The sequence below is a fragment of the Mastigoproctus giganteus genome, chromosome 4 (genome assembly GCF_048544385.1).
Source record: "Mastigoproctus giganteus isolate SK-2022 chromosome 4, ASM4854438v1, whole genome shotgun sequence".
Taxonomy (NCBI): domain Eukaryota; kingdom Metazoa; phylum Arthropoda; class Arachnida; order Uropygi; family Thelyphonidae; genus Mastigoproctus; species Mastigoproctus giganteus.
In genome coordinates this window covers 105,829,961-105,843,794 of record NC_143578.1, presented here as the reverse complement: position 1 = coordinate 105,843,794, position 13,834 = coordinate 105,829,961, and the positions used below count along the sequence as shown (strand labels likewise).

General features: G+C 39.2%; 1 protein-coding gene across 1 annotated transcript in view; it reads right to left on the bottom strand.

Moving 5' to 3' along the window:
- Positions 1 to 2,045: 2,045 nt before the first annotated feature.
- LOC150086966 (uncharacterized) overlaps positions 2,046 to 13,834 on the bottom strand; it is a 40,500-nt gene continuing 28,711 nt past the window's right edge. The window contains exons 5-6 of the mRNA XM_090371709.1: positions 8,620 to 8,726; positions 2,046 to 2,298 (exon numbers count right to left, since the gene is read on the bottom strand). Coding sequence (XP_090227835.1) covers positions 8,670 to 8,726 — 57 coding nt within the window. The 3' untranslated portion in view covers positions 2,046 to 2,298; positions 8,620 to 8,669. The remainder of the gene's footprint in view (positions 2,299 to 8,619; positions 8,727 to 13,834) is intronic.

Below are 13,834 nucleotides of genomic sequence, written 5' to 3'. Positions count from 1 at the left end.
GTGCTCAATAATTCTGCTTGGTTTATTTCAAATACTGTTAGGATATCAATGTAGTTGAGAGGAAAATTTTCGTTACCTTCCATCCCGTCATCTGCTGTATCTGTTTTGTAAATTTCTTCAAAGCTGCCAGCAAGGTAGTCTGCCTCAGACAAAGATGACAATTCACTGGGAATATCTAGGGTGTTTACAGCCGCATTTTGATTTTTTGCTTTGAAATAGCTGAATATAGGCTTCATATCTTTTGCCTCGAAGACTCTTCTTTCGACAAAGCACAGGTATTTGTTGTAGTCCTGTTTTAATGTCGTTTTAACTTGTTTGTCTTCTTAAGGAGGAATATTTATTGTAAAGGCATATTTCTTTATTTGTCTTAAACCTACTATGCATTTTTCGTTTTTTTGCCAGTAGGGATTTTAGTTCCTTAGAGAATCAGTGTGGGTAGTTTGTATCAGGAACACTATAGCATGGAACAAGGTTGTTAGTTACTTCATTAATGATTTGGTAAAAGCAGTCCAGTGCTTCTTGAGGATCATTGATTTTTAATAGTAATTCCCAATTACAGTTTTTAAATGCATAATTCATATCAGGCCATTTCACTTTATTGAAATTGAGCTTCTGTTTTTGTTCTAAATCGGTATATTTAACTGATCTTTTCTTGATGGAAAAGGCCACGGGAATGTGATCTGATTTGAAAAGATTAGTTGGCTTAAAGACCACCAAAGGAAAGTTGGTGAAGACTAAATCCAAGTAGTTTTCATTTCTAGTTGGAAATTCACAGATCTGATTCAGATTTAGAGAGATGAAAATTTTTTGAAATCTACCCTTAAGTGTCCAGACATTAGTTGGATTGGCATTACACCCATTGTAGGCATGTGGCATATTAAAGTCCCCTAAAACAATTAAATGGTCTATTCCCAGATGTTGATCGAGAATTTGGTCGATAGTGTTCTCAAATTCCGTCATAAGAGTGTTATCTATAGGTGGTGGAAGGTAGACAAGCATAACATAGCAGATATAAGAGCCACTGCCCAGTTGGAGAAAAATTCCTTCAATGTTAGCCAAGACTTTGATTTTTGAGACAGGAATCTCTTTTTGGCAGACGATCACGAGCCCGCCGCCTCTCTTATCCAGTCTATCCCTACGAATAACCACAAAGCCCGGTGGGACCAATTCACTGTCCTTAACATCCTGAGTGAGCCATGTTTCCACTAAAAAGTAGATGTCGTAGTCTTCTTGTAATATAAGGGAATAGGTGTCTTTATAGTTGCTATTGTTTAGACATTGCACGTTTTGGTAGTTAAAATAGCAAATCGTCTTGTAAATTATTCTTATTTTGCCGAATCCTGATTTCCTGTATTTTCTTGATTGTCTGTAGTTGCTATTTATTTCCGTTTTCAATATTCGTAGGTAAGGATGGGTTTGTTGATTTTATCCTTGTACTTACATTCTTGTGGAAAGGCAATATCAGTGTTCCTTCGGTCCAGTTATTAGTGTCCAGAATTCTTGCTTCGTTGTCCTCACTGTATGAAACTTTAAAGGATGAGTACTCCTGTGGAAACCTTGCTTTCAGTTTGGTTACCTGAACATTTGACTTACAAAAGCTGTTAACGTATTCTTGTAATTCTCTTTCAGTTGTGTCCGGGGCCAACCTTGAAACAAATATAGCCTTGAGCTTTGGAATAACTTTAAGCTTTTTGTTTTTTGAAGCCCCGATTAGTAGCTGAGAATTCGGATTCTGGTTTTTTTTTCCGGCTAGAGTAAATTCTTTCAATTTTGTCTGTTATCCGCTTCCTCGTCGCCGCCATTTTCCATATCCCTTTTTAATATTTCGGCATAAATATGCTTTGTCTGTGCCTTGGCTGTATACGTTTCTTTCTTGTCGGTGTGTGCATCAATATTTTCCTCATATTTATTTACATTTATTATGTTATACAGTGAAAACTGCTTCGGTTAAACGGCCCCTTTTGAGGTCATGCTCGTAAAATTGCTTAAAATCTGTTTCAAATGAAAGCACTACACACCTTTGTTTTGAAAACTTTATTTCACATGAATAAGTGACACAGTTAATAGGTCTAGATAGGCTATAAAGCTCATTCAATCATTTATTGTAATATTACAGCGACTAAGGTATTTATTACCTTCTAGTTAGGAAGGTAATACATTTTTTTCAAAGTTGGCTAGAAATATATACTTTCATAGAAAATAGCAGTTGGAAGTCTAGTATAGATTTCATCCAGATCTCATGTTACCAAGAAAATGAAATATTCTTTCTTCACGAGTTAGATCTCAAGTTTTGGAAATCTGAAAAATAAAAGATATCGAATACATTTTTTCTGATATGTGCGCTTGATTTTATAAAAATTATAAGATTAAATAATAAAAATTAAATAAATTAATCCAGATTATTGAATCTATCAGGATTTTACACACTGGTAAAAGAAGAGGGACTTCTACCGACTCACTCATGCGTGCGGCTGGTTAAATCAGTGCTCCGCATATTTGTGTTTTTAAGTGGCGATCTCTTACTGCATAGTATGGAATTTTTATACTGATAGAATCGAGATGCCATGCATGATCCAATTCAAGTGCCTTCTGGTGTCTAGTATGATCAGGTAATTTTTTTTATCCATATTTCTTCCGTATTCTCTTTACGGAAGCTCGCATTCCTTCAACATGATAATCCTACAACGTACAATAGCAGTTGGAATAATTGCCTGAAAGGTTAACGTGCGAACGAAGACACTCTACGTCCGTGTCCTGCAACAGAGATTGACCTTGATTTCACTATCCCTTTGAAGAATAACCCCGTTCCCACAGGGAATATTGTATACCTAAGGAAAATACGTATCAGTCGATTACAGTGCCTGAGGAGATTTCATGACATTTCTGTTAAGAAACAACGTTGGAAATTAGAAAGGGGAAAAAAAAAAAAAAAGTGTTTAATCAACAGTGTAAGTGCTACAATGTATTCCCATATAGACTCATCATACGGCACCAAAAGATCAACCTTTCACCATGGAAGAGATCAGCAATGCAGCAGACCTAATAAAGGGAAATAGATGGCCTGGACCTGACCTTCTGGAACCCGAAATTATCAAAAAAAAAAAAAAAAAAAAAAAAAACGGTAGAGTACGCTCCGAACTTACTATTAAACCTATATAACCCCTTTGTCTCAGAGAAGGTACCTTCCCGACTTCCTGGAAGGTGGCGAACGTTAAACTCATCCTAAAGAATCCAACAAAGCCACCACACCTTCCGGACTTCTATCGGCCCATTGCACTTTTGACAGTTATCAGTAAGCTATTTGAAATAGGAAAATAAAAAATTACACTGCTTCTATAGTTATGGTTACCAGAAAAGATTGGGGATTAGGTAAACGCATTTTGTATCTATATTATAAAGCTATTTTTATTCCGATTGTGTCGTATGCTGCATCAATTTGGTATGTTAGTACTGTCAATGTAAAATTTAAACAAAAACTATTATCAATACAAAGAATAATGTTGTTAACTATTTTGCGTGTTTGTAAGACGGTTTCGACTAATGCTCTACAGGTGATTGCGGGGGTATTGCCTTTGGATTTAACAGTCGTGTATAGAGCTTTTTGTTATTTTATAAGAAAAGGAATACAAATTACATTTCTGGGGATTACTAATGAAGTTTCTTCTGCAGTCAGCAAACAGAAGAAAGAAATTTTGGTGAAATTAATTAAATTATGTCAGGACCGTTGGGATTCCAGTAGTACTGGTAGAGTAACTTATTTATTTATACCTAGTGTTGAATTTAATTTTAATAACAAATTGCATCGCTGGTTTTATCCAAGTATGGAATGCTCATATTTGATTACGGGGCATGGTTCCTTAAAAAGTAAGTTGCATCAGTTTAGTTTAGTGGAAGATCCTTACTGTGTTTGTGGAAGGTTGGAAACATGGGATCATATCTTATATGAATGCAATTTGTATGATGAATTTAGATTAGACTTATTTAATTTGGTACCTAATTTTATTAGGGGTTCTGAATTAATTTGGCTGTCTAATGAAAGGAATTTTGTAGAATTTCAACGGTTTTGCAGGTTGACATTTAATAAAAGGAGGAGTATACATGTTGTTACTAATGCTGACTAAAGACCTGTTTTTTTTTTGGTTTTTTTTTTCTCCCCTCCTCTGGATGGATAGGCATTCTGTCTTGGAGGCGGGGAGAAATTTTTTTTTTTTTTTTGGCTGGCCTTGTGGAATGACCATGAGGCGGGATTGTTGCACTCACTAGTAAGATGTATTCTCCTAGTTGGTGCTTTTTTTTTTTTTTTTTTTTTGCTGGCTCTTGGGTGTGGGCACTCCAGGAGCGGGACTGCTGGCACCCACCAGTCTTGCACCCTTACTGGTGGGTGCGGGATTTAGGTGCAATATGCACAGCCAGAGTTAATAGATCCAGGCATAGCTCCTCGTGTCAGGGATGGGCACCAGGTGGTAATTGCCCAATGGACTATCACCTGGTGGCAGAGTAGCCTGTTTCACTTATAACACATTACACACACGTGTACACACACTTACACTAACAGACCATTATGAGAACATGATATTATATGATAAATTGGTGGAGATGGGTGTATGTCCGGGTGCCACCCTTCGACAGTTAAATACATACATACATAGTAAGCTATTTGAACGACTACTCTACACACGGATCCAACATTACTATGAAGAGGCAGGCCGGGCCTCAGCAAACCAATTCGGCTTCAGATGGGGAACCTCTGCCATGGACGCCTTAACTCACCTCCTTACCAAAGTAAACAGATGTAATACAAAGTACTTCCTAGTGATAGTCGTGGACTTCGCTGGGGCATTCGACTCACTTTGGTGGCCGAGCGTCCTGGCGAGGCTGCGCGAAGCCAACATGCCGGAAAACCTCTATAACACCATCAAAAGTTACCTAAGCAACAGAACCATCAAAGTCACCGCCCCCTATGGTACACTCTCCAGGCATGTCCATCGGGGCTGCCCTCAAGGTTCGGTCCTTGGCCCACTACCGTGGAATATTGTCTTGGGCACCTTTCTTAACATCGATCTCTGGCCTATGGCTTTTCAGAAAAGCCATAGGCCAGAAAAATATAAAATACAGAGGCACAAAAACCTGGAATAATCTTCCTGAAAACATCAAAAATGCCATTTCACTAAACAAGTTCAAGCAGCTCCTGACTGAACACATCACCAGGGGGGGTCTGATCTAAATCACCTTCCACTCAACTCCTGAACTTTCCACAATGCATACCAGTTTGGAAATTGTGTAAACAAGTTGAAGGAATAGCTGTCATAAATTGTAACATTCTATGCAATTATTTCATAATTTTTCTTTCATACTTGCTATTGTAAAAGTACTCACAATGTAATTATAAGTATGTACTGTTGTTAACCACGCGACATGTGTGGTTGGTTTACGTAGTCTCGGTAATGGAATGTAGAAACATGTCCGATTCATGATGTATCTGTTTTTATTGTTATCTTTTTCAAAGGGAACACCCCCTAAAAAGCCTCTGGCTTATGTGTTCTCCCTCCCTTCTTGCTGTTATCTCCCAACAATTGTAACACAAAATAGGGATAAATAAATTATCAATTATCAATGAAGTACAATCTCAGGCATTTGCGGACGATCTCATTCTGACGATACAGGCAAACTTAAAAGCCGCGTTAGAGGTCCTCGCAAATCGGGCCCTGACCACTCTCCAAGAATGGGCAAACCGAAATCAACTCAAAATATCCCCACAAAAACAAACTCCATCCTACTAAAGGGACGCCTTGATCTTAGACGGCCTCTGCAAATAAAAATTGGGCAGGAAACAATCAAATTCTCCAACCAACTGAAATACCTAGGTGTGATATTGGACCAAAACCTGTTATTTCAGGACCATCTGAAATATCTCCGTGAAAACATAAGGCGCTACGCAGCCATGGTTGCCAGGGTCACGCATCAAGTATGGGGCTTGAAAAAGCGAGTCCTCAAACTGTTCTACAAAAATATCTTCACTCCGATCGTCACCTACGCATCCGGCGCATGGTTTCAAAAAATACAACAGCAGTAAACAGATGTATCACAGACCAAATTCAGAGATCCATCCTCCTAACCATCACTCGCACTTTCCGCACGGTGAGCACCCATGCTCTGCAGGTGCTCGCCGGCACTCTCTCACTGGACTTAGAAATCATACGACGCGGCCTACTGTACTACCTAGACAAAGGTACCCTACAGACTTTTCTGGGGTTCACTATTGATCTAACCAGCAACAGAAATGTGGAAAAGAATAGGATACAAACTCACCTGCAGCAAGCATGGCAGGAAAAAGGTGGAGCAACTCTCAAAAGGAAGAGATCACAAAGAAGTTTCTACCCAATATTGAACAAAACTACCCAACCTCACCCAACTGGTTCTTCCCAGGTCTACAAGTAACTTACCTCTTAACCGGACACAGAGCGATTAATGCCAAATTGTCTCTACTTGGGATCCAGGATGATCCAACTTGCACTTGTGGGGGGCTGGAGAGCTGGTAGTACCTCATGTATGACTGCCGGCTCTACCACAGGGACAAGAACATCACCTCCTAGACACGAAGAAGGAGTATCAAGCCTTCTCAGATTATGCACAGGCACTATTCGCAAGGAGGAGAAACCAAATGGCTGCAGCCCACAACCCACTACCATTATAACCAAAGAACATCTGTTCTTCAGTATGCTTGGACTGGGACACCAGAAATAGACTAACCTGGACGGGCCCCATGAATGACAAATGGAGATCACTACCAAACTTAGACACCTCACTAGCTGGGTCTGTGTGAACAAGACACATTCCTGAGAACTGGAAGGCTTAGGAAATAAACCACACTAAGGTAAAAGACTAACACGGACGGGACCCAGGTCCCACAGATGACAACTCGGACATGACACCAGATTGGACACCACCAACAGGGTCATTGTATAGTTTTCCTGCAGACACCTGTTAGCAATCGCACCGGGCTCCCTTGCCTGGTGCCTTTCCACCTCCTCCCCTGCGCCGGGACAGTTCCCCTGGTGCCCCTACTTTCTCATGGTGAGGCATGGGCCTACCTCACTGACTTCTGGGGGTTGCCTACACTATCATCCCCATATTTCTATGTTAACCCCATACCCATATTTCTATCTTAACCCCCATACCCATATTTCTATCTTAACCGCAGCCTTCAGTCTCCCACCCACTTTTATCTTTATGCCAGCGAATGTTCCACACACAAAAACTTAATTATGTCAAAATTCCCGTTCGCCCATTCTTTCGGCCTTTATTATGCAAGTGTTATCCCCCCCCCTCACGTAACGATCAACTGGGTTCCTGGTCTGCTTCCACTGGGCGAAGGTGGGGGCAACGTTGGGCCTCAGCAGGGGTTCAGCGGCTAAACGACCAGATGAACAACGGTGCATGACACTACACATATACAATATCCATACACTTTTAAACCTCTGGCATTTCTAGCAAACTGGTACACCCACAATGAAAACTACGCGGAGATGGGGGAAAACCCTGGTGCCGTCTGACACTAAATACACCTTTACACCACCTTACTGGTAAAAGAAACTAAATTCTCTCACCGCTTAAAGTCTGGCGACTAAGTAGCCATCTGAATCAAAGTAACTTTATGACCGAACCAGATAAATATTTTTTTTTATTCACACACGGATAATGAAAGAAAAAAGTGATTGAAATTGAATTTGATTTTTTAAGTGAAATTATTAAATTTTTTATTCTGTTTCATCAGTTAATGAAATGAGTTAGAAGAGATAGATACATTATTAGCAATGTTTTTTAAAGGTAAATAAATATCTTTATTGTAAGGTACAGGTACCATGACTTTGCAAAACTATTCATGGCACTAAATCGGAGGCTATAAAAATAGTTATCCCTTAGAAGGCACCAAAACTCACTTTTTTTGGGAGTGCACAATGGTAGATACGGAAAGGAGGTGGGGAGGATGTTATTTGTTCTTGATCAATTTTTTTTTTATGAAATTGAATATATCACTAAAAAAATGCATTGTATTCTTTTAAGTAAGACGAAAACACACTGAAATAAATTAAACTGTAGTGTTGCATTCCGTAATTTTATATTATGGTTAAATATATATACTACCCTACGAAAAGTTATTGGACCTCCTTCTGGTTGCAGGAAATTGTATGAAACTGTTAAATATGCAAATAGTCTCATTATTGTCATGTACTCAGCCACATTGTAAACCATAAGAATTCCTCGCGTTACTAATGAAATTCGAACTCAGGCTTTCTCCCCCCCCCTCCCCACCGGTACAGAAGGAGAGGATTATAATGATTTTGCTTACCTCAACATAACAATCTATTGTTGTTGTTGTTATTTGGTTTTTTAGGAGCATTAGCAACTAAGGCCATATTGCTCCGGGAAATGCCGTGGCCATTCCCTGACCTTTCCGCATCCTCCGTATTTGGTGACGGGCTCGGACCCCGGTCTAATCAAGAAGCGTGTGCTACGCACTGCTGCTCCTTCCCACCTGACTATGGAGGAGCCACACAATCTATTGTAAACTAATGGCTAAAAATTATAAGATTAATATTTGATTTTCAATCTACTTACTGCAGTTAGGCATCACTAGATTAATTGAAAATGGATGGAGAGTGTATGCATTACTCGAGGCACTCCTTAAAATGCTCTTTTTTCTCGAGTATTTCGTCTTCTGTAAGCTGTAATGAAAATATAATTCATTTAATTTGCATAATCGAATTAATTAGTGAGCTGTTCAAAATTTGGCAATTAATTACTCTGTAGTATTAAATAGAGGAATTACAGCTACTTCTCTAGTTGCTGATACAGATTAAATTATTTAGCAAAGCAGTATTTTATGATTTTTTTTTTTTTTTTTAGTAAGAATTGAAAACTTTCCAGTGAAAAAATATTGAAATGATTAATATTAACAACTATACCGATTTTTCATCAAAATATCTCCACAAAATTTTACCACTGCCTTACGCAGACATGGCATACTGGCAATTAATTTTATAATAGTGTATTCATTAACATTATTCCAAGAGAACTGTAAGGTTCCCCATAAATTTTGTGAAGGTGAGCAGACTTCACGGACTTGAGTCTTGATGATCCCATAAAAGTTCTATTGGTTTAAGTCAGGCGTTTCGGGGGTGGCTACACCATAGCTTGCAATACACCTTCCTGTTGTTTAGTTGCTAGAAAGTCCCTGTGGAGCTGTGCTTCGGGTCTTTGTGTTGTAATATAAAATTTCTCCCGCAAAGTCAAAGTCAAGAGGATTTTGCATTATGTTCAAGAATATTTTTATAGCCTTCTGTTCTTAAAAGTCCTTCAGTTCTGACAATGTCACTCACTCCAGAATAACAGAAGAATCCCCAGGTCATGACGGAACCACCACAGTGCAAACAACGTGGCGCCATTTTTTCTTAAGTTGATCGTCTCACATATATTTTATGCCTGGATCCAAAAATTTCAGATTTGGATTCATTCTTCCACAATACGTTTTTCCACTCTTAATTTGTCCAATATTGATGGCGCTTAGCCAAAGCCAACCGTTTCTTTTTTTCTTTTTTTTTTTTTTTTTTTTTTCATTTTAATAAGATTTTTGGACCGCTACACCATCAAGCAGTCCTGCTTGTTTAAGACGAAGTTTTACAGTGGATGTAGATACGGGAGTTTTTCTCTTGCTGTGGAACTCAGCTTGGTTATCTGGTGCAGTAAGTCTTCGATTGCGTTTAGAAATCAGTGTTATGGTCTTATCTTGTGCTTCCATTGTTATGCGCGGTCGTCCTGGTCTCTCCTTTAAACTGCTAGTATTCTTGAACTATCGAATGGTAGTTTAAAAACCAAAAACTTAAATATTATTTAAATTTTTGGTTTTTTATACATAACAGAAAATACTTTAATAAAAATTAGTAAACCAGTTGGCTCTTTTTTAATAAAAATTCTGAAAATTAAGAAAAATTAAACGTGATTTCCAACTTTTAGGCGGGAGTGTACACTGTTTCACAGTAACGTTTCGGATGGAGCGTGTGAACGGCGGAAACAAAGGTCCAGAATGCTATCAACATGACTTTGGTTTATTGAACTATTTTCATTAGCGATCAGATCTTGTATGAAATAGGAGGAGTGGATCTTGTAAGAAATGAGAGGAGTGGATGCGTCTGGACGCCGTTTGGGGTATGAGGGGCAACTGGAAACTCACACATTCACCTTCTTACGTTCATCATCATACACAAACAGGACGCATATATATATATATATAAAATCAAACTCGGCCATGTGGTGGGCAGTGGCATACAACCACATTATCTGATGCCACAGAGAACCTGCAACTAGGTGGAAGGATGGGATCAACGAACTTTTCGGCGTAATATTCTGCGATGCCGCTTGTATAGCACATGATTGATGCAGTTGGAGGAATTTGTTGGTGACCACAACAGCTCCTCAGGGAACTATGTGACTGGAAGAAGAAAAAGAAGATATATTCTTATATATATATATATATATATATATATATTTTTTTTTTTTTTTTTTTTTTTTTACGTAAACCCCAAACACGAGAGGTATTAGAACCTATAGTACTTAGTACCGTGCTTGAGTCGGAAATTGAGAAGGCGAAAGAAGATATTTGTTGACATTGGACTTGAACTTCTGTAGACGGTAATTTTCAGGAAATACGTATGAAGGAAGGTTGTTCCAGAAAACAACAGTTGAATGAATAAACGAGGAAGATGAAAAGTTGGTTCTGTGAGTTTGAAGTTGGACAATAAATGGATGTTGGCTGGTGGCGGCACGTGTTCGGACTGTTTTGAAAGAGAGAGTGGGAATTATAGAAGCCAGTTCAGAAGAACAGTGCCCATGGAAGTATCTGTAGAAGAGGCATGCAGCAGAAACAGTACGTCTATGAGACAGCGAGTGGAGAGACTCTGTCAGAGATTAATCATTAATTAACCTAACTGCCCTCTTCTGAATGGAATCAAGAAGCCTGAGAGAGGTTTTGGAGGCACCACCCCAGATGTGGGAACAATATTCCATGGCAGGGCGGATTTGCGATTTATACAGAGTTAGCAGCTGTTTGGAAGAAAAGGAGATTAGATGTCAGGGTAATCCCCAAAAGAGATATATCATTTTGCCTAGAAATCGGAGTGCCCCTAAAGATAAGCATAGGAGCAGAAGAATCCTTTTTGAGAGATATAAGACAAGACTGAGTTTTAGAAGGGTTGAAATCAACTAAGTTGTCTTTGCCCCACTGGAGAATTACCTGAAGATCGGCATTTAAGGAATTGGTGGCAGATTTTCGAGAAGTTGAAGCTGATTGAACAGGGCAAGGTTTCTCAAAATGGAAAGTGGAACGCAATGTGTTATCATCGGCAAAACTATGGATATGATTTCCAGTCAATGGAAGAAGGTCATTAATATACAAGACGAAAAGAGTGGGGGAAAGAACTGAACCTTGGAGGACGCCGGCATTAGTGTAAAAGTTAGAATACAGAGAGCCATCAACCATCACCCTCAGTGAGCGATCAGAGAGAAAACTGGATAACCAATTACTAAAAATAGTTGGCAAACCATAAGATGGAAGCTTGTTTAGAAAACCTTTATGCCAAACGCGATCAGATGACAAGAGCAACTACTTGTGTTTCACCGAACCTTTCCATTGAATTAGTCCATAAATGGGTATATATGCCAGAATAAATCCAGTGGATCGACACTGACGGAATCCATACTGGCGATCGTTGATCAGACGGAAGGTTTCTAGGTAGCTTAAGAGTTTGCGGTTAATTGATTTCTCCATTACTTTAGAAAGAGTAGAAGTAATTGCAATGGGACGATAATTGGATGGGAGGGATTTGTCACCCTGTATAGGAAGTGGCTGGATATGAGCAAATTTTCAAGCAGAAGGAAAAACGCCTTTGGAATAAGAAAGTGAAAAAAGGCGGCAAAGAATAGGAGTAAGTTCAGGAGCACAGGTTTTGAGAACAAGTGTAGAAATACCATCGGGAGCTTTCTTAGCATCAAGATTGGTCAAAATCCTTCTGACATCCTTTTGACGGAAGACCACAGGAGGCATTGAATGGAGCGTGTTGGGAATGGTGGGAGGTGTTTTACCAAGATCATTAATATATGAGTTGGAAGAAAAATGGGATGCTAGCAGATCAGCTTTGTCCTTTGGCTGAAGTGACAACAGAACCATCTGGTTTGGACAGAGGTGGGAGCAGAGATGGGCAAAAGTTGCGGCCAATAGCTTTGGCAAGAGACCAGAATGCTCGGCTACCATTAGAGCAAGAAGCAAGTTTTCTACTCTTAGCCTGTTCAAATTCTAGTTTGGACTGATTAATAACTGCTTTACAATTGTTGCGAGCTTTGGTGTAGGCAGAAAATGAAACTGAAGAATTAGAAACAAGCCAATTACGATATTCAACATTCTTCTCTTGAACAGCCTTAGCACATTTATTGGTAAACCAAGGTTTAGATAAAGGACGAGATTTTAAAGTGGAGTGTGGGATAAAGGATTCCTCCTGCAAGAATAATTTCACTGATACGATCTGAACAAACGTTGACATCAGAAGTTTTGAAACAGTAATCCGACCAAGGAAAAGAAGAAAAGAAATCTCTCAGGTCATCCAATTTTGCATTCTTGTAATGCCAAACAACACGAAGTTGGGAATAGCCATGAGATAAAGGTTCCATTGGAGAAAAAACAATCACAAAGTTGTGATCTGAAGTGCCTAAAGGACCTCTCACTTCGACCGTGTACTTAGAAGGGTTGTTTGTGAGTAAAAGATCAAGCTGTTGGCTGTATGATTAGGATTATCCGGTATTCTTGTAGGTAAATGAACAATCTGTGCAAGGTCATTAGTAATTGAAAAAGCCTCAGCATCTCGACCAGTTGGGTCGGTGTGACTAGAAAACGGAAGCCAGCTGGAGTTGTGAACATTAAAATCACCAAGGAAAATTACCTCACTGTTAGGAAAGTTGGACTGGAGAAAGTCAATTTGCAAAGAGAGGAAGTCAAAAAGCTCCAAGTGATTAGTGGAGTTGGGAGAACGGTAGAGACAACAGATGAATTTGACACAATGAGGTAGAGAGATTTTAAACAAGAGAAGATCAAAGAGAGTAGATTCCAAATTGCCAAGTCTCTGACAGGGAATATCAGAACGGACATATGCACAAGTACCACCTTTGAGGCAGCCGTTCACTCAGTCACCGCATAGTTTACATGTGACCTGGTCACCGCACAGGTAACCTGGTGTTCACTCACATTTATACAACTTAACCTACAAAGATAGCTAATTAATTTTTTATTTTATTTATTTATTTTTTCCTAGGCTAAAATGAAACGAGAATCGTTGCTTACCAACGCCTTATGCATGTCAACAATAATCATATCGTGCTGTAGCTTGTTTTCTCCTGTACAGATCAGGTTTTGTTTCTTTGCAATCCGTCAAGTTTTGATTGAACTGTGCCTCTTTAAGTGAATCAGTATTTTAACCCTTCGGAGGAAAATTGAAAAATGAGTGACCGTAATTTAGAGCAAAGGATTGTTATTAAACTTTTTGGTGAAACTCTGTAAAAATGGTGCAGAAATGTTGGAGATGTTACGGAAAGTGTAAGGTGATGAAACCATCAGTCAACTGCGTGTGTACGAATGGCACAAAAGGTTCACAGTGCGACGGGAAGACGTTCGCGACAAAGAAGTTATACATTGACAAAGAAACAGTAAGAGCAATTTTGACAGAGCAGTTAGGCATGAGAAAGGTGTGCACGCGAGTGGTTCCGCCCGTCCTGACAGACGATTAGAAGC